Source organism: Vigna radiata, chromosome 2 (genome assembly GCF_000741045.1).
Source record: "Vigna radiata var. radiata cultivar VC1973A chromosome 2, Vradiata_ver6, whole genome shotgun sequence".
Taxonomy (NCBI): domain Eukaryota; kingdom Viridiplantae; phylum Streptophyta; class Magnoliopsida; order Fabales; family Fabaceae; genus Vigna; species Vigna radiata.
The window spans coordinates 16,096,978-16,124,311 of NC_028352.1; the positions used below are offsets into that span (position 1 = coordinate 16,096,978).

General features: G+C 34.3%; 1 protein-coding gene across 4 annotated transcripts in view; it reads left to right on the top strand.

Annotated features, from left to right (window-relative positions):
- The first annotated feature begins 5,357 nt into the window (after window positions 1-5,357).
- The window catches only part of LOC106756110 (germinal center kinase 1), a 35,041-nt gene continuing 13,064 nt past the window's right edge, over window positions 5,358-27,334 (top strand). For 2 of the 4 annotated variants that reach the window (XM_022778693.1, XM_014638379.2), the window contains exons 1-13: window positions 5,359-5,533; window positions 6,073-6,218; window positions 7,762-7,818; window positions 12,499-12,526; window positions 12,627-12,749; window positions 18,595-18,706; window positions 18,979-19,016; window positions 19,156-19,209; window positions 19,286-19,354; window positions 19,480-19,596; window positions 19,725-19,793; window positions 24,063-24,142; window positions 24,423-24,551. In XM_022778693.1, the coding sequence (XP_022634414.1) occupies window positions 6,124-6,218; window positions 7,762-7,818; window positions 12,499-12,526; window positions 12,627-12,749; window positions 18,595-18,706; window positions 18,979-19,016; window positions 19,156-19,209; window positions 19,286-19,354; window positions 19,480-19,596; window positions 19,725-19,793; window positions 24,063-24,142; window positions 24,423-24,551 (971 nt within the window). In that variant the 5' untranslated portion in view covers window positions 5,359-5,533; window positions 6,073-6,123. Of the gene's footprint in view, window positions 5,583-6,072; window positions 6,219-7,761; window positions 7,819-12,498; window positions 12,527-12,626; window positions 12,750-18,594; window positions 18,707-18,978; window positions 19,017-19,155; window positions 19,210-19,285; window positions 19,355-19,479; window positions 19,597-19,724; window positions 19,794-24,062; window positions 24,143-24,422; window positions 24,552-27,334 lie in introns of all 4 variants that reach the window. The other 2 variants (XR_002667198.1, XM_022778694.1) reach the window with 2 other exon arrangements.

Genomic DNA, 27,334 nt, shown 5'->3' on the forward strand with positions numbered 1-27,334 from the left:
TCTAATTATCATGATTATATTGTGTCTAGGTTACTCTAATTATCATGTACTCTTGTATCAATTTATTATTATAAATAGAAGATTATGAGAGGGATCAATCAAGCCCTCTAGAATTATTTTACAGTTTAATTCTCAAGTAAAATAAACCGCCAAATGAAATTTTGGTTTTTTGCTTTCCAAATTTGCCCTTGTCTCAAACTTTCTTCTCATTTTTTTTTTAATTAAAATGTCCCAATCACATTTTGACACCTGGCTAGTGTCAAAATGGTGTCAAATTCCGGTGTTGAAATATCATTTTGCATTAATAAAACTTTTGTTTCAGAGTCTTTTTTGGGATATCTTAAAATACTAATGACGATGAGTAGTTAATGCATGACTTAACTCATAACATAAATGGTAAAGGACACATGATTTAGTAGTAGTGAGATATATTAGATTTTAACCTATTTTTCTATATTTTTCTAGGCATATTTCTTTTGATAAATGATCACTCCTTTTAATGTTGAGCTTTAAAATATTTGAGATTTTTAAGTTTTTTACTAAAAATATTGTATAAATACTTCTTTAATTGAGATATTTTAACCACATCATTTATATGATAATTATATTATTAACTATTCATGGGAGGTATGACAATATAAAACATATTAGTTTGTCTTGCTGTATTTTAGCTCGAAAGATTGATCAATGTGGTAGAATATTTTGAACCAGATTGCTTGAGATTATAGAGAAAGTGGTATAATTTACAAACTAAACCAAACTCTCGTGAATAACAAGCCCGAGAGGTTGTTCTATGTAAAGTTCCTTTTCTATATTGCGATGTAGAAAATCATTTTTAATGTCTAGTGGATGATGAGGTTAATGGCTAATGACTACTATTCTAAGGAAGAGTCTAAGGATAATATTTTTTGAATGATGTAATCGAACTTATTATTATTTTCTTGGTTATTTTAAATAATTTTGAACGATGTAAATAAATATTTTTTTTAGAATTATTATGATTTGATTTATTTTTGCATGTTTGAAATATTGAGTTTTTGAAATACGTTTCTACGCTATACAAATTTTGAGTTTTCTTCAGTTTAATTAAGACTAATGACTTACTGAAATTGGGACGTTACAAATAAATATTAAGCATTGTATCATGTTCAAGAAATTTTATCATATGTCATTTCATTGATAAATGCACTGTTTGGTAAAATGAATATATATTCATCATATGATATAAACATAAGAGACTTTCTCAAAGCTAAAGTGTTTGGTGATCACTTATTAAACGATATTTTCTATAGAAGGCTTTGCTTGATATAACATTGTTATAAATGAAACATCTCTTTTATCCTTAGTGTTATATAAGAGCTAGACTTCTGTTTTCATACGAAGCTTGCTCATTTTGCTTATATAGTTTATTGATAGATTCCAATGTGACACTTTTTCTTAGATGTTGTTTACGATTTTCTAATTTATTTAAACAATAGTCTAGAGAGAATTACTTCGGCTCTTGGCTTCAGTCATTGTAAAATGCTTCTTCATTAGACATTAGTCTTATGAGAATGTTTGTGTAACTTTGTGTATTTTTTCAAGTTAGGTTAGTGCTTGGATGTTAAATAATACATATGTCATTTAGTTCAAATGCTATGGGTCATAAACACTCTATCAAAAGTTTTATATCGTTTAACTTAGGTTTTGAGATAGTGTTTTTGCTTAATGGGATGACTATCGATATGCCATGTTCTATTTATAGTTTTGATAACATTTCGAATATGCATTTGGACTAGACGCTATTTTCGTGATTAAAATTACTCTTCTTTTTATTTTGTCCTAGTGATTAAGATAGATGATTTTGTTGGTTAAGCACTTGTTTATTAGGCAAACCCAATTGTTTAAACACTTCTATTTGCATCAATATTTCATTGAGTATTGTTTGATAAAGTTCAAAACATGGGTTGTTGGACGTTTTTATTTTGTCTCAAGAAAGCCCGCTATATCATTTACAAATAACTTTTAAAAATGAAGAATCTAATGTTTTACACCATCTTATGATAATATGTTGAATGTTTTACCAAACAATGCATTTATTAATTATATGACACATTATAAAATGTTTTGAACATGCTATACATTTTAACGTTTATCAACGTTTAAAATATTTAATGTACGATAAAGGGCTTGGATGCTTGTATACCTTGTTCTTGATATTCGTGCAGATCATGAAAACTACAAGGACTTCATCAGAATCACTACATAAAAAATAAAAGACATTGAGAGATGTAAATAACATTTTGGGAATGTTCCCCTTGAAATGTTCTGCTCTGACATATTGTACAAACTCTGTTTTGATAAAGGCTATGACAAAGCAATACACCTTTACAAAATAGACTTGAGTCTGACTTCTCACCTATAAAAGCTACAAGCTCTACATGAAGTCAATCTCTTTGTTTAATGGTCATTTATCAAGAAAAGTTATAAATAGACGGAATCTTGAAGAGAAGACAAGAAGGATAATATAGTCAACTCGCGAACGCTAAAACAAGGTTACTATTGCTCTATATCGTCTGAAGCTAAATTTTCTAAGAGAAAGAACCTTATCAAAATCTCATATTTCATTGTACTACTTTTATCCTCTCTTTGAAAATTATCAATCTATATTTGATTTTAACACTTATTGTGTTGCATATTCTAAAGAGAATTAAAACACTTGGTGTTTAGCTCATTTGAGTTAAACAGTCTAGACACTTGTGTAATCTTCTTTAAGAGTTCTTAAGGGAGAACTAGACGTAGCTCAGGATTGAGTGAACCCGTATAAAATGGTTAAACCCCTTTAGTTGTCCCTATTTTCGTGGGTTTTTCCCAGTTCAATCCCTGATTTATTAAAATCTCCAATTTAGTCCTAAAAAATGATAATTTGAGTCAATTGGGCCCCTGTCGTTAAATTGGATTAATGAGGTTAAGTTTTTGATGAAGTGGAAGATTGACGTGACAACTTTTTTAGACGTGACATGTTGAAACCTTTATACGTGGCATTTCTTAAAAGATTAGATTTTAATAATATGGTTTCTGAAATGGGAGAATTTCTTCTCTCCTCAGTGGAAGGCGGCGAACAAGTTCCCCCTTCGGCCATCGCCGCCATTACAACGGTCGTTAATGTCACCTCCTTGCCTCCTCCACTCGTGGATCCCTCTATTGGTCCCAATCTCACCGTTGTGGAAACTGAAACTGAAAATCACCGTTGCGAGTATGACCATGGCGTTCACATCGAGGACCGCAATCACGCCATTGTGTCTGTTGTCTCGTTGGAGGATCTCAAACTCAAGACCATTAAGCAAGTGGTGAAGTACTATTCCAGCAATGAAAACCTGCCTAATGACAAGTATATGTTGATTTTTTATATTATTTTAAAGAAGTGATTTTTGGGGTTGATTGAAAAAAAGGGTGTTTTTATTTTTCCTTTTCTTGTTTTTGTGAATTATTATATAATTATGATAATAATTGTTGTTGTTGTTCCTTTGAATTTGATTTTAATTGGTTGGTTCTATGTTGTAGGGTTTGAATCAAAGGTCAAAGACTAAGGTTCCCGTGGTCGGAACTGCAACTTTGAATCTGGATGAATTTGCATATGTGGTTGATCAAAAGGATTTTGATTTAAACATTCCTATTACAATTTTTGGTGGTGTTGTAGAGTCGTCTCCTTTACTTAGTGTATGTCTATCATCCATGATGTTTTAGTTTATTATGTTGAGAGACTGATGGTTGTTTTCTTAATCAACATTGCGCCTTTGTGTTTGTTGTTTTTGTGTTCATAGTGGTAGCTTTTGGTTGTTGCGTGCAGATATCGATTAGTTTGGTGGAATTAAGAGCGGCTCAAGAGAGCACATATATAGTTCATAAATCAATAGTGCATGTGCCTTCTTCACCCGTGGTTCAGCATGGAGAAACTACCTTGGTTGAGAAAGATGAGTTTTCTACCTACAACCGGAGGCACCGCCTGTCAGAAGCGTGGCTGGCCTGTTCCCTTCCTCTTCCAAAACGGGTTCACCAAATCGCGAGAAACGCCGAATTGTGCATCCACCATTGGTGCTCCACCATTTCCACTCTTCTTTACCCATTACTTCTTTCTTCTCTTTCAGTAGTGTCTCTCTGAGAAGAAGATTTTTGGGTAGGAGAACTGTGCATCCACCACTGGTGCTCCACCATTTCCACTCTTCTTTACCTATTACTTCTTTCTTCTCTTTCAGTAGTGTCTCTCTGAGAAGAAGATTTTTGGGTAGGATTTCTGGGAGGTGCTTATAATGGAGGATGATTTTTTTTTAATCAAACATTTTTCACATTAAACTTAGGAAATTCCACGTAACACCCTCCTTATGCCATGTTTAAAAAAATTTGCCACGTCAATCTTTCACTTCATAAAAAACTTAACCCCATTAACCCAATTTAACGGCAGAGGCTCAATTAACACAAATTAGCACTTTTTAGGACTAAATTGGGGATTCTAATAAAATGAGGATTAAATTGGAAAAAATCCACGAAAATAGAGACAACTAAAGGAGTTTAACCGTATAAAATCTGTGTTTTATTGCTTAGATCTTTAAAACGTTTTCCTCATACGCATTTCATAAAAACTAGGGTTTAAACATCTCATTTAAATTATATATCTCTTACACTCCATTAGATGCTATTTTGCAAAAGATATTTAAAAATACTATTCACCCTCTTTATTCCTATGATTTTTTCTCCTAAGAATGAAATAACCCTCGTCTATGTCAAGATATTGTGATTGATAATTGACCATAGTTATGCCCGAAAACAAGAACCATCACTCTTGTACACGAGACTTGATAGATATTCTTACGTCATAGTTGTGGGAGTTATAAAAATTTCATTCTTTCTATGACACTGAAAAATTGTATCATAATAAATTAGGTTTACTATAACAAATAAACTAGTAACAATTATAATAAGTCATTTTTATCACGCTGTCATAATATAAGTATTAAAACTAAATAAATTTGACTGAAGTATACATATTTAAATAAAAACTTATATCCATTAAATATTTAGCATTTTGGTAAGAATTTGTTTTTCTAGTGATTCAAATTTTTAACAATAAGAGGCATATCATATATGTAAAAATCAAACATATACGCATAAGTGATTAATTAATTAATTCATTTGATTATATATGTTTCAGTTCGATCTTCTTCGAATGATTGAGTTATATCAGAGGCAATTATATTTATACAAAAAATAAAGTACTTAATTATATAATAAATATTAATTAATTAAAATGGATAAAAATCATTAAATATTAAATTAAATTACAACTGGAGTTAATTATAGAAATAAATGTGAGAGAAGTTAAGAAGATTCTATTATGAAACAGACCAGCACAGGGACAACATACTTGTCCTTCGATTCATGTGTTGAACAACAACGAAGCAATCAAGCTCCGAGTTAACCCAAATCCCCAACTCGGAATTCTCCTAAAGATTCATCTCTTTGTGTGTCCCTTGAACCCCTAACCTTCTTGCTCTTGGTGAGTTCAGTACCAATTCCTCAACGATTCGTGGGACTGTCACAAAAGGGTTGATGCTGTGACTTTTCTTGTTATTGTTTCGCTTTCCTTTCGTTTTCGCTTAGTGTCCTCGCGCATTCAATTCTGCTGTGTGGTCACTTTACCATCTCACTTCCACCTAACAACTTTTATCTCTCTCTCTCTCTCTCTCTCTCTCTCACATACACCCGCACACTCTATCTTTCTCTTTTGCTTTGCTTTGAGTTCAAGTGCAATGCTTCGCAGCATTGAGTTGCTTTTCAGATTGCTATTGCTGGTTTTGTCTTTTTAATGTTTACAAATTTTGGGCTTTATGGTTCCCTTTGAAGTTTGGTTGACTTGGGGTGGTGGGGTTGGCTTCGATTTTCTGATGTTGGTCTTTTTGTTGCTGTTGATTAATTGTTGTTGGTGTTGGTTTTGAGGGTCAATAGTTGGGGTGTTTGTTTGAATTTGGTTTGGATTGTGGGTTTATGACTTATTGGAAAGTGGTTTGTGTCTAAGTCGTGATCTTGGTGTTTCAGATATTTATGTAGGAGACAGTGTGTCAGGGTTCTGAAGGTTTGCTCCCGAAAATGGCTGACATAGCGGGTCTGGTTGAGGCTGCAGGGGCAAGATTTGGCTCATTGGAGCTTATTGGGCAAGGGTCATTCGGCGACGTGTATAAAGGGTAGGTGTATGATTTTGATATTGGAGCTCATTGTAATGTGCCCTTAGAAATTGAATTGTCTTTTCATGTTGAGCTCAAGGGAGCGTTTCTTAGTGTGAGGCTATCTGCTTGTTTTTTCTGCTGGAGGAATATTCATAACATTTTTTCTTTAGATACAAATCTTATGCTTTATACTTCTTTCTCATTTGATAGTGAAGGATAACAGGATGTATTGTGTTGACATCTGTAATTTGATGTTAGGGTTATGTATAAAGGGCCCTCTTTATTATGGATAAAGAGTTAAGTAGGTAAAACCTTACTATGACTGTTGTATCACTCCTTATTGATATTTGAATTTTATGAATGTCGTACTTATTCTGAGTTGTATTCTTCAGACTATGGAAAACGAGGGATAAATATTGAACGACTTGACATTTAGACGTGCATGATGCATAAACTACCCTAGATCTCTTTCGACTGCTAAATATTTGGTTGTTAGATAATTCTAATGATCTGATCATTACTCTGAATCCATTGCAGTAGAGGTTGTCTTCACGTCTCCATATGACTGTGTAGGCTTATTATTTCTGTTAAAATAGTGAAAACTAAGTATTAGGTTAATGCTCCTTTGTACAAAAAATACACATAGGGTAATATATTTATAATGAAGAATAATGAAAAAAATATGGGCTAAGTCCAAATAGACATAATATTATAGGTAACACTATCTTAACAATTTCAAAGTTTGGAAATTGAAGCATATCTTTCTCCTATGTTGACTTAGAGATAGTTTTGTTTCTTAAACTAAGGTTCTTATTTTCAGTTGCAGATGCTGCTACTAAAATAGAGTGTAATATTGTTGAATGGGTTCTATTCTATATTTAAGGAAAAAAGTAACGGAAGGATGTTCAATGGTACAGATATACAATTTAGACGGGATTCAGAGAAAAGCAAAAATTCAGAAAAATAAAGAGAAAGAAAGAAGGGGATATAGAAGAATAACAGAACAGAGAGGTTATAGAGAGAAAATAAATAGAGTTAAGAGAGACTGTGCACTTTACATATCAGGCACTGATACTAACTATTGAAGCATCCTGTCCTTGCATCTTTTATGTCGTGTTTTACCAGTGTAGGGCAATATTAGATTAGGTTGATTGCAAATAAGGTGACTAACATTATTTGGTCACCAAAGCCCATATATATTTTTTGGTAAGTTATTTAAAAAGAATGTTATGAAAAGAAAGGGTGTTTCATGCAGTATTAATTGAGTTTACTTTTTTCTAAGGATGAGTCTAATTCGGACATTTTCTAATTAAAAGCAGGGTATGACTAATTGGAAGGTATATTTGGAAAATTGTTATAAATGTCATTTTGAAGGATGTAGCAATAAAAGGTATATTTGTATAGTTTGAAGTGATAAGTTATGTCTATAGGAAACCTAAAGTAGTACACATACAAATTATTACTTCCTTAGTGCTCTCCAGTAACTTTTATTAACAAAATCTAAAGCCAATGTGTGGATAAAGAGTTGTTTCTCATTTTGTTGGTCTTTCTCTTTTCCTAGGTTTGACAAGGAGCTAAACAAGGAAGTTGCTATCAAAATGATTGATTTGGAAGAATCGTAAGTATATTCTTTTCTAGAATGTTCAAATTCAAAGAACTGCGGGACTGGTTGTATTTATTTGAAACCTGAACTGATTATAACAATAGGCCTCTAAAGTTACCTTAAAACATCTTCCAGTAAATTATCTCAAATTGTTTGCTTACTAGAATTATGAAATAAAAATCAAATACTGCACTGGAAAGAATAATACTTTTTCCTTGTTTCAACATATTCTTTGTAATTGAAGTAAGAAATCTTGAAAGCTGAACCCATATATATCTACTTCATTTAATTTCACTCAATTTTGTCTATGGCCCCTTTTCACATACTTTATCTGGTCTCCCTCAGTGTTATATAAACTCAGTTATGGTGGTGTCATGGCGGAAATCGAGGGCAAAGTTATAGCTTGCCGCCACATGGCAATGTGAGTTTTCTGTGGCGGCCCATTGACAAAGCTCATGTTGCAATGATCTTTCAATACAACTAAGTTCTCCCTAAAATGAAGTATAGATTTTAACTTAGGTCAAATCCACAAAGACACTCTCAAGATATGTCTATTGCATAATTTTCTTCTCTAAACAAATTAAGATTGTGCGACAGGATTTTTTGTTTAAAGAATGAATATCAGAATTAACAAAAACTGGATTAACAAAGACTGACAGCTTTGGATGAAACCCTAGAAAATAGAAATTAAATAGACAACTAACAAGAGTCAATCTCGAATTGAATCATTAAAGCAAAAACTAGAAATCAAAAACTAAAAATTGAGTTAACTGTAAACGATTAACTAAAACCCAAAATAGAAACTGGAAACTGATATTGAAACTTGAAACAGAAACCAGAAATTGGAAATTAAAAGAACTAAGCACAAAAAATCATAATTAACAATTGAAAACAAAAACAGAAATAACTACAAGAATGTAACATACTAAACACTCTATTTTAGAATACAAAATCTAATCGTCTAATCTATAGAAACGAAGTGTCCAGTAGCATAAATGTAAATGGGTTTCAATTCAAGAAATGTAAAAACACAAATTAAATTCAGAGACAGATTTAGAAATGTAAATGGTTTTCATTTCAAGAACTATCAAAGCACAACTTGGACTGCTTCCATCAAATTTTGACTTAATCTTTAATGCAAGAATATCAAACAATCGCCTGATTATCTTGGTTACAGTGAAAGTACAATTCAATTGAATTATACATAGACATACAATTCTTGTTCAAGAACTGCAGTCTTTAAAAGCCAAAATAAGAAGACAAATTTGAATCAGCCAATTGGTCTACACAGTCCATAGTTTGATATTTTTCAATTCCATCTACGTAACTTATAACAATTTGTAAAGACAGAAAGTTCAAAGATGCAAGAAATATAAAAGGCATAAGACTAGAAAGATCAAATGCTTTGGAGAATGAGAAAGGGAAACAAACTATGGAAAGAGTCTAACTCTTTGATAAAACATCTGGTCTTCATGTTCTAATTGAAACAACTCTCTGACTACCTCTAATTGTCTTTGAACTTGTTTCTACTTATCATTCTTCTTTCGTTCTAACTAACTCAAGCCTATATACAATGTTCTGAATGAAGAACTTAAAGAGTTGGGAGAGAAACTGAAAATTTTATTATTATTGTTCACTTAACCCTAATACACATACTATCCTATTTAAGGGACAATAAATCAATATAAAAAGGAAAAACAAAAGACTCCTAAAAAAGCCCACTCTAAAAAGCCCACTAGAAAATACATTACATTTCAATACTCCCCCTCAAGCTGAAGCATATAGATCATATGCACCAAGCTTGGAACATATATATTGAATTATAGGTCCCCTAGAGATTTGGTCAGAATGTCTCTGAGTTGTTCATTAGAGTTGACAAACTCAGTAACAAGTTCCGTGGACAACAACTTCTCTCTAATAAAATGACAACCAATTTCTATGTGTTTTGTTCTCTCATGAAACACTGGATTAGAGGCAATATGACAGGTTGCTTGGTTGTCACGTACAGTTTCATCGGCTCATTTTCACAATTTCAATTCTTTAAGAAGTTGTTTGATACACACAAGTTTGCATGTAGTTAAAGCTATAGATCGATATTCAGCTTTAGCATTAGATCGAGCAACTAACACTTAGTTTCTTACTTTTCCAAGATACAAGGTTCCCTCCAAGTAAAACACAATATCCTGTAGTAGATTTTCAATCAATTGGACAACTAGCCTAATCTGCATCACAATATCCTTCGATCAGAGTGCTTCCCTTGTTCTCGTACAACGATCCCTGTCCTAGGTTTCCTATTACATATTTAAGAATGCGAATCACTGCATTCCAATGGTCAATATGTGGATTTTGTATAAATTGACTCATAATTCCCACTGGATAAGAAAGATCAGGCCTTGTTATGGTAAGATAGATGAGTTTTCCAACCAACCTTCTATATCTCTCTGGGTCTAAGAAAAGTTCACCTTGATCTCTCATTATCTTTTGATTTGAGTCCATAGGACTATCAATGGGCTTGCAATTTGTTAGGCCTGTTTCCTCTAAAATATCAAGAGCATATTTCCTTTGTGAAACGATGGCACCCTCTTTTGACTGTGCCACTTCAATACCAAAAAAATATTTTAGACGACCCAGATCTTTAGTCTGAAAGTGGCTGAACAAATGATTCTTTAATTGAGTAATTCTCGTGACGTCATTCCATGTAATAACAATATCATCAACATACACCATGATATAAACACATTTGTCAGGAGAAGAATGACCAGAAAACATTGAATGATCCGCCTCACATGTTTCCTGCACAACCCGACTAAATTTACCAAACCAAGCTCGAGGTGATTGCTTCAAGCCACAAGGGAACGATTTAATTTACAAACTATCCCAAACTCCCCCTGAGCAACAAACCTAAGAGGTTGCTCCATGTATATCTCCTCTTCTAGATCACTATGAAGAAAGACATTTTTAATGTCCAACTGGTAAAGCGGCCACTGACGAATGGCAACCATAGCAAGTAAAATACGAACCGTACCGGTTTATTCATAGGAGAAAAAGTATCACAATAGTCAAGGCCATAAACTTGAGTATATCCCTTAGCTACTAGACGAGCTTATCAATTTCACCAATAAGACCAACTTTAATAGCATAAACCCATCTACAACCAACGAGCTTCTTACCAGAAGGAAGAGGGACAAGGTCCCCAGTACCATTGTGGTCAAGTGCTTGCATTTCATCAACCATGGCTTGTTGCCGTCCAGGATAATCAAGTGCCTCATGGTGAGGTTAGGGGATTCATGGTGAGGTTAGGTTGGTTCTTGATGAAGTTCTTTGAGAGAACTTCAACAAGGGTTGGTAGAAGCTAGGTATCGACAAGAAGTAGGTTCTTTGTTTCTTTGGTTGGTGGTTTTAGAGTTATTTTGCTTGGGTTATGTTGTGGATGGTGTGGGGGTTCTAATGGTAATGGTTGTTGTGAATTGTGGACAAATTTTGGGAGGCCTGAAGGGAGATGGCCGAAGGTAAGATTAAAGGAACCATGGTGTTGTTTGTTTGTTTCTTGCAGAATTTGGTTGGTGTTTTTTGGTGAAGTGATGTTTTTGTAATTTGGTAGGTTCTTGGCTAGCTTAGGAAGTGGCAGAAGGGAGATGATGAATGCATAGAAAGAACACAATATAATAAAAGCAAGAATGGAAGGAATGGACAAGAAGAAATGCAAAAATATGGATGGGGAAGAACGATCTTACCTTTGACCGTGTACACCACCCAAGAAGAGGGGGAAAGACGGTTGAGCTCTTGGAACACTCTTTTGGATGCTCTAAGAAAGGCAAAGAGGATGAGAGATCACTTAGGAAAACAACACTAATATAACTCACTCACACAAGAACACACAAAAGGCTAATAAAACTTTCTAGTGTATATTCCATTCAAAGGTGTTTCTTTACATGCTCATATGAGTTTCTTTTTTATAAGCTCTTGGCTATTAGCATTGAACCCTATTTATATATGTGGGACTTGAATTCCTACCTAAGGTCTTGGCTCACCTTATTTCCTATTCTAACCCAATATAAATTATTCTAGTTAGTTATTAGTGACCTTTGTCTCTTTTCAAACTATTTTTGTTACAAGGTAGGCTAAGAAAACACTCTAATGTTGTATATTCCACTCCAAGGTGTTTTTTTACATGCTCATATGGGTTTCTTTTTATGAGGTCTTGGTTATTAGCATCAAACCCTATTTATAGATGTGGGACTTGAATTCTTGCCTAATGTGTTAGCGCACCTTATTCCTATTCTAACCTAGTATAAGTTATGCTAGGTATTACTACCTTTGTCTCTTTTCAAACTATTTTTGTTACTAGGTAGATTTTCTTCTCTATTGTTTTCTCATCTATATCTTTTAACCTATCTTTTTGAGAATTCTTTTTTTCTTTAGTTGAAGACTTCGTTATCTTGATCACATCATCCTATGGGATACAAAACACCTATGACAATTGAAAAAAAATTGCTTACATTTTGTAGGGAAGTAGAACACACGGTAGTGAACTAAGTTGACTTCTCATATTTGTTATGTAAACTTAGATTTTGTCTCGGAGTAGAAAATATGATTCTTGTCTACAATGCATTTCCTTGTTGATCTCAAAATTCTGATGCAATTATTGCCTAGTGTGACTTTATAACATTTTTTTTTCTTTTTCACTCTGTGTAGAGAGGATGAAATAGAAGACATTCAGAAGGTACTCGTAGAATCTTACATATTACTACTACTTTACAATGTGCCTCTTTTACCAAATATTTAATGTTATTTGTTTAATAGTTTCCATTTTTCTTTTTCAGGAAATTTCTGTTCTGTCCCAATGTCGATCTGCATACATTACTGAGTATTATGGTTCCTTTCTTAATCAAACTAAACTTTGGATAATAATGGAATACATGGCTGGAGGCTCTGTTGCTGATCTAGTAGGTTACTTCTGTGGACATGTTTCTAATAGAACATCCCTTGCATGTTTTTGCTTGTTTTTGAATATTTTCATGTGTTGCATTCCTAAGCACTATTGCTGAGTGGAAAATGTAGTTGCATATATTCATATTTATATATTAAAATGGTAGCTGAAAATAAAAGTGATTTTATTATTTTCATTCATGTGAATTACATTGTCCTTTCTTCTATTTGTAGCAATCTAATATTCTAAAATAGGGAAATAATATACTAAAAAATAATCTAGAAGATCATACATTTATTTTCTCTAATTAAGAAGATTTTATATATATTTTCTCTAATTAAGAAGATTCTATAAATATTTCCTCTAATTACAACACTCTCCCTCAAGTTGGTAAATGAATATCAATCATTCCCAACTTGTCTACAAATCTTGAAATCTACCCGGAGGGAGCCCTTTTGTAAAAATATCTACTATCTGAAGTTCTGTAGGAATGAGTTGTAATCACAAAGCTCGTGTCTAGATTATCTTTGATGAAATGTCTGTCAATCTTAATATGTGAGATAAATAAATCAGTCTACCTACTAGCCTTTGATACATTTCCTTGTCAACTGTAGTATCGTCTTCAGCATTTCCCAATTTCATGCTAGGATCAATTGGTGTACTTGCAGGCTTGCAAGCAGTCTTACTAGTTCCTTTCAACAAATCAGTGATGTATTTCTGTTTAGATATGAATATTCCCTTTTTAGAACGAGCCACTTCAATTCCCAAAAGGTACTTCAATTTTCCCAAGTTCTTAATTTCAAATTCCTTGGCTAGCTGTTGGCCTAACAGCTTTTGCTCCTCCTTGTCATCACCTGTCACTATAATATCATCCACATAAACAAATAACACGGTTACTCCCCTTGACTTAGAGTGTTTAATGAACAAAGTGTGGTCTCCTTGACTTTGTTTAAAGCCCATACCTATCATAACTATAGTAAACCTCCCAAACCATGCTCGTGGTGATTATTTCAGCCCATACAAAGCCTTTTTTAGCTTGCAAATAGTGTTGGCAGCTGTTTTTCCCTTATATCCAGGGGACAATTCCATGTAAATATTCTCTTCAATTTCTCCATGAGGAAGGCATTTATAACATCAAATTGTTGCAAGTTCCAACCATAATTAACCGCTAGGGATAATATCACCCTAACTGTGTTCATTTATGTAACTGGAGCAAAGGTTTCCATGTAATCCACTCCATAGGTTTGAGTGAATCCCTTAGCTACTAACCTTGCTTTATACCTCTCAATGGACCCATTATCCTTGTATTTTATAGTATATACCCACTTGCATCCTAATGGTATTTTTCCATTTGGGAGAGCAACCAAATCCTGGGTACCATTCTTTTCTAACGCTTCCATTTCCTCATCCATGGCTTGTTTCCATTTTTTATTATTCATTGCCTCAGATAAAGAGGTAGGTGTGATTGTGGTGTTTAGGCTTGTGAGGAGGTTTTATGGGTAGGTGAGAAGTTTTTAAAGAATAAGTAATTGGTTAGAGGGTACAACGACTTGGTGGTACATTTCCTACTCTCTTTCCTAAGGGAAATTGGAATATATAGATCCACATAAAGTGGTGCTGAACTATATTAAAAGTGGTGCTGAAAATCAGAGGTTGATTCAATGGAGATTAAAAGAATAGGGTTAGTTACCTCATGTAATGTTGGGTTGGATTGTTGGACATGGACAAATTTTGGAATGGCCTTTGTCTTCCTTGTATAAACTAGAATTTTCCCAAATCTTACATCAGCTCCATCTTGAGTGAGTTCCTTCTCAACTGTTACACTTTTAGTCCCTATTTCTGGTCCTAAACTTCAGTCAGGGAGCATAAGAAGATCATCTTCATTTCTTGCAGTCTCCCCCTGAAGATGATCTTGGTGGAAGTAACTCTGGTGTTCAAAGAAGGTGACATCTCTGGACACAATTTTTTGGATGGTGGGTAATAACATTTATGTCCTTTTTGTGTTGATGAGTATCCTATGAAAACACATTTTAAGGCTTTAGGATCAAGTTTTCCTCTATCACTATTGTGCACATGGACAAAAGAAACACACCCAAATATTTTTGGAATAAGATTGTTGAATGTAGACACATTAGGATAAAAAAAGGACAAAACCTCCATAGGGCTTTTGGAAGCTTTCTACTAGAAGGTAGTCTATTAATTAGATAACAGGCAGAGAGAATAGCCTCCCCCAAAAACATTTTAGGAACCTTATATTGAAAAAGAAGGGCTCCTGTTTGGTCTAAAAGGTGTCCATTTTTCCGCTCAGCAATTCTATTTTGTCAAGGTGTCTTGACACAAGATGACTCATGAATTACGCCTTCCTTTTGACAAAAGGAAATAAGCCCGTGATTAAAGCAATATTTGGCATTATCGGATCTAATCCTCTTAATGCTAACACCAAATTGAATTTTTACCATGGAGGAAAAACGCTGAACCACATAGGTGACTTTAGATTTTTGGTTTAGTAAGAAAACCCATGTGACACGAGTACAATCATCTATAAAGGTAAGAAACCAACGGACACTAGAAACATTTGGGACAGTTGAGGGACCTCACACATCTGTATGAATTAAATAAAAGGAGAAAGTTCTTTTATTATTACTAACTGGAAAAGGAACATGTTTGTGCTTAGGAAGTTCACACACATGACAATTGAGACTTGCCACATCTAATTTGCTAAAAAGGGAAGGGAATAACAATTTTTTGACTCTAAAGGAAGGATGTCCAAGGCAACAGTGATGTAGGAAGACCTTTTCCTTGCTGGACTTTATTGAATAAGAGAAAAAAGAGGTGTTATTTTCTAGGTCTGGTGGCAGATTTGGATGGTCCATGTAATATAAGCCATTTTGTTCTCTAACATGTCCAATCGTCCTCCTCTTTGAGTACTTGTTTTGTAAAATACAAACATTGTCATAAAAAATAGCATTTCATGATAGATCTTGTATGAGTTTTTTTAGGGAAACTAAACTGATAGACAACTTAGGAATATGAAGGACATTTTTGAGGGTTATAGATGGGCTTATTTTAACTGCTCCTTGACCGGCTGCAGTCATTAGACAGCCATTGATGTGGATATTTTCTTGTTGGTAAGGCAAGGGGTGTAAAGAAGAGAAATTTTTAGGTAGGGTTGTCATGTGGTCGGTAGCCCCAAATCTAGTATCCAATATGGGTTAGGGCTTTTATCTGAGGCATTAAGTCCAAAAGAAAGGAACTCGTCAAACGTACTTGAATGTGCCAGAGAACAATTACCATGTGACTTATCCAACTTGTTGAGGAATGATCTCATCTGCTCTACCTCATCCTGGTTAAGTGGAAGCACTCCTCCTATGTTTTCTTCATTGGTTGCAGCACCTATGATAGGATATAGGGTGATAGGGCATAATGGGCAATGGGTTTAGGTTAGAAGGCAGAGGAATGATATAAATAGGACTTTGTTATATTGTTAGAAGGGAGTTAGTCAATTGTATACTTTGTACAAACTAGTTTCGAACCTTGTGAGAGGGGTTAGGCCCACGAGTTACACTTTGTTCTCAGTGATTGTTACTGTGAATAACATATCTAGGGATGACAACGGGTCGGGTCGGACACGGATAGTGCCTACCCGTAATTCGACCTGTCGGATAAAAACGTACCTGTCACCCGACCCGCTACCCGCCGGGTACCCGCTTAAAAAATACCCGCAGGTATTTTAAAAATCCACAGGTACCCGCGGATATCCGCAAAAAATGAAAAAGATATATATTTTATATTTTTTAAAATAAAATTTAAATAAAATTACAAAAAATATATATAATATAATATAAATTAAATTAAATACAAATTAAAATTTAATTTAAATTAATTTTAATCTAATAAAATATAATTTTATTTTATTTTTAATTAAATTTAATTAAAAATATATAAATTAGTTTTTTTTATTTATTTTTTGTGGGTAGCGAGTACTTGCGGGTCAGATAATATACTACCCGTACTCGATCCGTTTAGAAACGGGTATTAAAATATCCGCTATCCGTTACCCAGCGGGTAGTAAATATCCGCGGGTAGTAACTATCCGCCGCGGGTTTTACCCGCGGATACCCGTGCCTGTGGATTTTTTTGCCATCCCTAAACATATCCATTGTTTGATTCTTTCTGTCTTGTGTGAGTGCATATCAGTGGTGACGGTGATTGTTAGGCTCTTACACTAAAGATTCCTAACAACTTATGTGTGCCCCTTTCTAGTGTTGTCTCCCTTTTTTCCCCACTCCTTGTCACGGTGTTGGGATCCGCAATCTCTACTAGATGGCTTTCCATGTAGCTTCCAACATTTATCACGATCGTGGCGAGACTTGTCACAAAAAGTACACCACACTCCTTCACCGTTCTTCTGCATATTGGCTATTCCCCCATTTTTAGGTCAACAATCATGGCCGATGCAGCAGCTACTATGGCTGAATTTTTCATGGTTGGAGTTTCTAGCATTATTCCCCTTCTACTTTCTTCACTTCTGACCATAGCTACTACTTCGTTAATACTTGGAAGTTTTTCTTTTCCAAGGATCTTGACTCTCACTTGATCAAAATCAGAGTTTAGCCCCACCAATCATAGACTCTATCTTGTACAATATACTCTTTGAGCATTGCAGAATTATCTGAGCACTTGGCTTTGATGATCCTGTAATGGTCTAATTCCATCCATAGGGATTTGAGTTGATTGGCGTACTCTGTAACAATCTTGTTGCCTTGTTTTGCAGCAATGGTTTTCACCTTCACATCATATATATGAGTAGCATCTTTAGCTGTGGAGTATGTCTACTCCATGGCATTCCAAATTTCCTTGGCAGAAATAAGAAACATGTAAGTATCAGTGATTTTTGGGATCATGGAATTTCATAGCCGTGTCATGATCATAGAATCCTCTTCATCCCATTTTGTAAATCTGGGATCTTCTTCTTCAGGAGCATCTTCAGTCAAGTGGTTAGCTTTCTCTTTACCTTTCAAAGTTCTGCCAACAAGCTAGGCCCATTTCTAATAATTCTTCCCATTCAATTGATAGGCAGTGTTGAGGTTATGCAGTTGTTTCTGATTGCTCTGTGACCCAATATTTACCACTTCAGCATGTTGGTCTGCCAAGTCCACACAGCCGTTAAGCATTGAGAAGGGGTTTGCTTGTTCCTACTATAGCTAAGAAAGAACACTGCAAAACCATAGTAGCAATGAAGGCTGCATTGCAAAAACACAACAACAATGAAGGTTGACTTTTAGGGTTTTGTGTGCCATAACAATGAAGGTTGTCGTCTAGGGTTTTGGTGTGGCACTGAGAGGCGGCTCCCAAAATTTGAGAGCTCAGATGCCATCTCACAATTTAGGGTAGAATGTTGTATTATTATTATGCTGAGAATACAATCCATAAATATAAGGCTAGGAAGCTATTCTAGGAAGCATAATACTAACTCCTAGACAACCAGATCCCTATGATTCCGGGATATCTCCATTATTCACAATAATTATAATGTGTTAACTAAGGAAAAAATATAACTAATAAAAAACAATGATTCTGACAGAAATAAAATAGATTCTAACGTTAACAAACTAGATATTTCTTGGTAAGAGAAAAATATATCTCTAATAGTACTGGATTTATTCATAACTAAAAGTAGGACCATTGGGTATTTGGGATTGCATTGATACATTCCACATCAATCTCAGAATATTATTCAAAGTCTTTATTTATTTGATTTTCCCTCTCTTCTTAAACTCTCTAATCCCAACGTTTTTTTCATTTTATTATTTGTATATTTTTCTTGCCAATTGCCAAAATGCTATATGGTGTTTTTGCAGCTGCAATCAGGTCCCCCACTTGATGAAATGTCAATTGCTTGCATTCTACGTGATTTACTTCATGCAATTGATTACCTACATACTGAAGGAAAAATTCATAGAGACATTAAAGGTATCAACAGTGACTCTTTCCCTTGTTTATACTGTACTTTGAAGCTGCTTTCCCTCTTCCATATTTGAAAATTTTATAATCTTGGACTTCACTTTGTTTTATTCTCCCTATAATTCAAAGAATTTGATATCAATATCAACAGTGACTCTTTCCCTTGTTTATACTGTACTTTGAAGCTACTTTCCCTCTTCCATATTTGAAAATTTATAATCTTGAACTTCACTTTTTTTTATTAGCCCTATAATTCAAATAATTTGATGTCAATTTTGCAGCTGCAAACATTTTATTAACTGAGAATGGTGATGTAAAGGTATGTCTTATTCTGGAGGCTATAATTTACAAGTTCTTTTAAGACAGAATGACTTGATGAATGAAAGAAAATAATTAGAGGTGTGGACTAACATGCATTTGAATATGAATTTCTATGTGCTTTTGTGGCTTTGTTACAGGTTGCCGATTTTGGTGTTTCTGCACAGTTAACAAGAACCATATCAAGGAGAAAGGTAAACATTTAATTAATGTTAATGTTGTTCAGTGGAATATTTTTGACTGGATATGCTAATTGCTTGATAACTGCAGACCTTTGTAGGAACACCATTTTGGATGGCACCCGAGGTTATTCAAAATTCAGAAGGATATAATGAAAAGGTTACTACAAAAATAATTTATTTTATTTTTCGAGTCCATCCTATCATAGTTCTTTTTATTCTCTTTTCTGTTCCGTTTTTGTCTTTATCCCAGAAGAAACATCACTCTGTATCTTGTTTATACAGGCAGATATCTGGTCTTTGGGGATTACTGCAATAGAGATGGCAAAAGGGGAGCCTCCACTTGCAGATCTTCATCCAATGAGAGTGCTTTTCATCATACCGCGAGAGAATCCACCACAAGTTCTGTGCTTTATTATATCAAATTAATTGGTCTTTCAAGTTGCTAAGTATTTTTAGCTCACAAAGTTTTCGTAATGGAGATGATTTTCTCCGATTAAGAGTTAACATTTAATGATATTTTTGTGCAGCTAGATGAACACTTTTCTCGCTATATGAAAGAATTTGTGTCATTGTGCTTGAAAAAGGTTCCTGCTGAGGCAAGTGTCTATGTTTTACCTGCTCTCATTTTCAATCTTTCCCTTTTTTGCTTGTACGCTAGACTAGTGTATATGTATGACTTAAAAAAGAGAATGACTTTATTATTTTCATATCAATTATATTCTCCTTACCTCTATTTGTAGCAATCTAATCTTTTAAGAAAAAGGGAAATAAGGAAACAATATATTGAAAAATAATCTAGAAAAGATCCTACAAATATGTTCTCGAATTAGAAAGATTCTATAGATATTTTCTCTAATTAAGATGATTTTATAGATATTTCTTCTAATTAGAACAATATGCTTAACCACATTGTTTTGTTAGATATATTGTTAATTAGGGAAACATTTTTCCTATGTTAATTATGTTATTTTTACATATTCATTTGTGTTTGGGCCTAGCCCACATTCTCATTATTATAATTATATTACCTTATGTGTATTTTGTACATGAGAGAAATTAATTTTATACCTAGTTTAACTACATTCAACATCTTTCATTTTATTTATATTGTTAATGATTTGGTTTCATTATAGGCTTTAGTTTGTCTTAGATATCTTATCTTTTATCTTCTTTATTATTATTTCTTACCAATCATTATTTGTATTTTGTGCTTAGTCCATATATTCTTTATTATAAATACATTATCCTATGTATATTTCTACACAAGAGAATTAATCCTATATCTAGTTTTTCACTAAATTCAATATGGTATCTAGAGTATAAGGTTCTTTTGACATTTTTTCGTCACCCCTACCATTACAACAGTCGTCGTCGCTAGAGTTCTAGTTCTGACCGGCTATCACATGGTTTTGCTTATCTGGACCACGCGACCATCGTGTCATTGAGATCACCTCCATCAAAGTCAAGATCAGCTCCCACATGTAGGTCAAAGATTTGTCCACGCAAATTTTTATAGCCGTGTGTGGCGGCGTGAGTCATCATCTTTGACGCTCATCACCATCGCTAGACTGATCATGGCCTCCTCTTTCTAGATTTGGTCTTATAGCCTTCGTTAGACCTCTTTGAATTTTTAGTGTTTTCTCTCTTCCTCCATGGCTTTTTCCACTGCGTGTTCTAATACCTCTTCACCAATGTGTCTAACCTATCAATTTATACTATTATGTCAATGTGTACTTGTCTTTTGATAAGTTAGATGACACTAATTATGTGATGATGGGTATCCAGGTTTTTATTAGAAATGTAAGAACTCCAAGATAAGTTCTTAGATGTTTGTTGAAAACAAAAGTAGGATGCTGGAATTAATAATTTTCTCGTTCATATTTTTGAAACAATACATAGGTGTTTAAAAAGAAACATACCATTGTCTAATTAAGGTAAAAAACCTCCTGAAATAAAGTCTCTAAATTAGGAGATATCTACGTAATAATACCTAATCTTAATAAAAGGAAATATGCCTAATAATTACTAATCCTAATCCCTTAATTTTAGGGATTACACATAATTGCTATATTAATTATTACATTTATTGTGTTATAAATTCACATATTCTGACATCCCCCCTCAAGCTGAGGAATAGATATTGGTCATTCCCAGCTTGCTTGTAAGATCTTGGAAGATAGGGCTATTGAGACTTTTTGTTAACCCATCAACTACTTGTTGCCATCAACTACTTGTTGCCTGGATGGGACATATGCCATGCATATTAAACCTTCGTCTACTTTTTCTTTGATGAAGTGTCTATCTATTTCAACGTGTTTTGTCCGGTCATGTTGAACGGTATTATGTGCAATTTCTATTGCTGATTTATTATCACAATACAGTTTCATGGGACCCTTCAAATCATCCAGAATAATTTTTATCCATAATAATTCACATATTCCTTGAGCAAGTGCTCTGAACTCTGATTCGGCTGATGATCTAAACACTACATTTTGTTTTTTATTTGTCCATGTTACTAAATTTCCACCCAGGAAAGTACAATATCCAGTACTCGATCTTCTATCAATTAGAGATCCTGCATAGTCTGCATCAGTGTAGGCTTCAAGGTTCAACCTTTCATTCTTCTTGAATAGGATTCCCTTTCCGGGAGTGCCTATTAAGTAATGTAGAATCCTATAGGCAACTTGAAGGTGAGACTTCTTTGGTTCATGCATAAACTGACTTATTACACTTATCGAATGAGCAATATCTGGTCGGGTATGCGCCAAATATATTAATTTTCCAACTAACCTCTGGTACATCCTTTTTTCTACTTCTGGTTCATCTCCGCATTTACTCAGTTTGTGATTGGAGTCCATTAGAGTGGTTGCGGGTTTGCATCCAATAGTCTTTGTCTCAGCCAACAAATCGGTTATGTATTTTTGTTGGGATATAAATATTCCTTGGTTAGAGTATGCTATTTCAATTTCGAGAAAATATTTCATTTTTCCAAGCTCTTTGAGATCAAATTCTTGGACTAGTCTTTGTTTCAATTTTTCCTTTTCTTTTTCATCATTCCCAATTACTATAATATCATCCACATATACACCAAAAGAACGGTTACCTTCCCCTTTTCTGAATGTTTTATGAACAACATGTGGTCTCCTTGGTTTTGTTTGTAGCCAAATCCCTTCATAACTTTTGAGAACCTCTCAAACCATGCTCTAGGAGATTGTTTCAATCCATATAGTGCCTTCTTAAGTCTGCACACCTTATTTTGTCTATCTCCTTCAACCCCCTGTGGGATATTCATGTGGATTTCTTTCTCTAGGTCTCCATGAAGAAAGACAATTTTAACATTAAAATTGAGCAGCTAAGGATAGAAGAATCCTTAGAGTATTCATTTTAGCAACTGGTGCAAACGTCTCTTCATAATCTATTCCATATGCTTGAGTGTATCCTTTGGCCACTGATCTTGCTTTGTATCGTTCAAGTGACCCATCAACGTTACATTTTACTGTGAATATCCACTTACAGTCAACAATATTCTTTTCTTTGGGTTTATCCACAATTTCCCAAGTGTTATTCTTCTCTAATGTTGTTGTTTTGTAGACTCAGATCTGTTGGTTATGATATATGGCAGAGTTAAGAACTCAGTATTTTCACGAGGGTCTTCTAGACATTGTTTTGTAGGATTAGTTTTGTTAAAAAAAGGTTGAGTTTCAAGAAAAGTAACATCAACTGAGATATACCATTTTTTAATTATAGGATCATAACATTTATATCCTTTTTGTGTAGCTGAATATCCTAAAAAAATACATTTAAAAGGGATCCAGTTTATCTCTAGCTTGAACAGGGACATGTGCAAAGGCTGTACATCCAAATATTCTAGGAATCAGTCCATTTGATTTCTTAAAGTGAGGAAAGAAATTATTTAGGACTTCTATTGGACTCTTATTACTTAGGCTATGTGAGGGAAGTCTATTAATAACATATGTTGTGGTAAGAACAGCTTCTCCCCAATATTTTTTTGGAACATTTCCTTGAAAAAGAAGTGCCCGAATTATATTGAGTAAATGCCCATTTTTCTTTTCTGCCACTCCATTTTGTTGTGTGGTATAAACACATGAAGAATCATGGATGATTCCATTAGATTAGAAATACGAGGATATGGTTTGGTTGAAATAATCTCTAGCATTATCAGTCCTAAACCTTTCAAAAGAGAGAATGCACATATTAAAGATGCAAATATTTCAAAACCCAAAATTATTCTTACTGTATTAAAATCTTCATGATGGCTTGAGATGATCCAAAAGATAGAGTCTAGACCCATATTCCACAAATGACTTCAACTCTTCTAGAATGTTTTTGGCCATGGCTAGGGGATATACCATCATAACTTCAACAATGATGGGGAACAATGACATCAACAACTGTTAACAAAGCATTGGAAACTGAGCTCCCAAGATCAGGAACATTGATCCAAACTTGAACTTTGCTAGAAAATAAATACTTATTTTAATGATAACATTCACACCAATTAAACTCTCTTCATTTCTATTTGTAATAATAATCAAATCTTATAAAATAAAGAAATAAATTATGATAAAATGAATAGTTAAGATTTTGAAGATATTTTTTCTAATTACTATAGAGGTTTTCAGAATATTTTTATCTTAATAGTATGTTATTTACAACAGGTTGGAAATTGTATTTATTTGTCTGGATTTGTCCTATTCAAAGTTGTATCCTTCAACGCGGTTCAATATATATAGGACTTTTCCATAGTTGGTCACTTTGTACTCTGAACCTATATCAGAGTAGATCTGGTTCTTTTTGTCTGTATCTTCCCTAACTTTTCTCCCATTTAATGACTTTAATTCCAGAGACCTAGTGCTAAAGAGCTTCTCAGACATCGTTTCATTCGGAATGCCAGGAAGAGTCCTAAGCTATTGGAGAGAATAAGGTATTAATTACTATTACTTGCAACCCTGGTATATTTTGTGTTCTTTGTTCTACTGTTTTTCCCTTTTGTCTATGTAGTTTTTCTCCTCTTTTCTTCTTTTTCCTTTTTATTTGGTCATTATTAGGAAGTTTTATTTGAATTCACAATATGCAATGTTTGAACTGACCATTGAAACCCTTTTTTCTGATGCTCTTTGAACACTTTACATGACCAGAAAATAAGCAAAATCCAATTATTTCCCAGTTGATGATTGTCACGATGCTTTGTGTTTTCATGACAGGGAGCGTCCAAAGTTCCAAATAAAGGAAGATGAAGCACCACCTAGAAATTCCCCAAGGGGGATGGGGGAGGCATATGATACAGTTAAGGTTGTGAAAGATTTAAGGGGTGATGAGACTAATCAGCCTAGGTAGGTTAGAATTGTTTAGTTACTGCCTTTTGTTTTATGCGGTGAATTCTCTAATGGACATTGTATTAGTTAGTTGGTTCAAGGGCTTAAAAGATTGAAACTATAAAATAATTCTTGAGGGCTTGAAAGATCCCTCTCACTCTCATTCTATATATAAAAAAATCGTGATACAAAATACATGATAAATAGAATAACCGTAAACACAATATAATCATGATAAATAGAGTAACCCTAAACACAATATAATAATGATAAATAGGGTAAATATTCTAACACTCCCCCTCAAGCTCGAGCATACAAATTGTATGTACCAACCTTGGAACAAATAAACTCAATCCGAGGACCCCTTAATGACTTGGTCAACACATTTGCAAGTTGATCATTTGACCCAACAAACTCAGTACATATTGTAGTCAACAATTTTTCACGAACAAAATGACAACAATTTCTATATCTTTAGTCCTTTCATGAAACATTGGATTTGATGCAATGTGGAGAGCAGTTTGATTATTACAATACATCTTCATAGTATGGATGTCATAGAAGTTAAGCTCTTGAAGGAATTGTTTCACCCATATAAGTTCACATGTTAGTGACGCCATAGTCCTATACTCGACTTTAGCTGTTGATCGACCTACTACATTTTAATTCTTATTTTTCCATGAAATAACGTTTCCTCCCAGAAAAACACAATATCCTGTAGTAGACTGTCTATTAATAGGCAAACCTTCCCAATCTTCATCACAATACCCATAGACATGAATGCTTCCTTTATCTTTATATAACAATCCTTGCCCAGGAGCCTTTTTAACATACCTTAGAATGCGAATGAGAGCATTCCAATGGTCAATACATGGAGCCTGCATGAACTGACTAACCACTCGAATTGCAAAGGATAGATATGGCCTTGTAATAATGAGATAAATCTGTATTCCAACTAGCCTCCTATACCTCTCTGGATCGGAGAATAATTCACCTTTTTCTGTCCTTAATTTCTAGTTTGGATCCATTTGACTGTCTACCTGTCTACAATCAATCATGTTTGTTTCTTGTAATATATCAAGAGCGTACTTCCTTTGGGAGATTACAACTTCATCTTTTGATTGTGCTACTTCAATGCCTAAGAAGTATTTGACACTTCCAAGATCCTTGGTTTGAAAATGTCTACACAAGTACTCTTTCAGTTGAGATATTCCAACAGTATCATTTCCCGTAATGACAATATTATCAACATATACTATTATGTAAACACATTTCCCAAGAGAAGAATGACACTAAAAAACCGAATGATCTGCTTCATTGTGTTTTAGCCCAAATTTTTGAACAATGGAGCTAAACTTTCCAAACCAAGCATGTGGTGATTACTTGAGGCCATATAGAGACTGATGCAATTTGCATACCATACCAGGCTCTTCCTGAGCAACAAACTTAGGAGGTTGCTCCATATAAACTTCTTCCTCAAGTTCACCATGTAGGAAGGCATTCTTGATATCCAATTGATGAAATTGCCAATGAAGAATGGCGGCCATGGCAAAGAAGAGGTAAACAGTAGTTATCTTGGCCACAGGAGAGAAAGTGTCACAATAATCAAGACCATAAACNTGAGTGTAACCTTTTGCAACATGCCGGACTTTGAGCCGATCAATTTCACAATTAGGGCTGACTTTAACTGCATACACCTATCGGTAACCAACCGCCTTTTTGCTTTGGGGAAGGGGCACTATCTCCCAAGTATTATTTTGATTAAGAGCCCACATTTATGCAATCATAGTTTGTCGCCATCCAGGATTATTAAGTGCTTCTTTCACATTCTTGGGTATAACAACAGAAGTCACTAAGGATAAAAAGAGAAAAATAGGAGGGCGACTATCGATGATAGCGAGAAAATTATAAATGGGATGAGGGAGGGAGGGAGGGAGACAAGGAAACATGACCGACTTCTTTTAAGAAAGTTTTAGATCCATTTGCAAGGGTTATGAAACGAGGTTTTTCTCGAAAGGAAATAAATGAGAACAAATAGGTATTAACAGAAATGTGATCAGAAGCACCTAAGTCAATTACCCATGAATTTTAACCTTCCATGGATTGAGAAATGCAGGTTGTTGATGTATTGGGAAATTGGGATGGTTGTGCCAAGCTATTAGACTTTAACCTTAGATACCCTTGATATTCATCCTCGGTAAACTTAGAAGTGGAAGATTAAGTCTTCGAAATATTGGCGGTTTTGGAAGGGAAACCATGTAAGGAGTAGCAACTCTCTTGAGTGTGACCCATCCTTTTACATAATGTGCATTGAGGACGTCCCCCACGTCCTTGTCCTCCTCCTCTAGTGCCACATCCTACTCTTCCTCCTATGGCAACCATGACAGATGGTTCCACTAGTTAATGCGCTTCCTGAGTTTGAGGTATCGGGACACACAGAAGGCGAGTGGTCAATGTTTCTGTTGTAATTTGAGATAATATCTTTTAGAATCTTCCTAATTAGAGGAAATAGATACATAATCTTGGTCTCGCTAGAGCCTTCTACCTTCACCATCAATCTGTTCAGAATTTTGAAGACCAAAAACGACCACTCTAGACGCAACTGCGTCAGTTCTTTCTTGTAACGTTGGTCACTTTCTTTTTGGGCTCAAGTTTAGCCCGTACTTCTTGTGATACAGTGCTAAGTGTTAGAATCATTACATATAGCTATCATCATTAGACTAGTCTGCAGAGTTATTAATTAGCTGTACCTAGTTCTGTACCTAGTAGCTTAGTGCAGACTCTTGGTATTACATGTAATC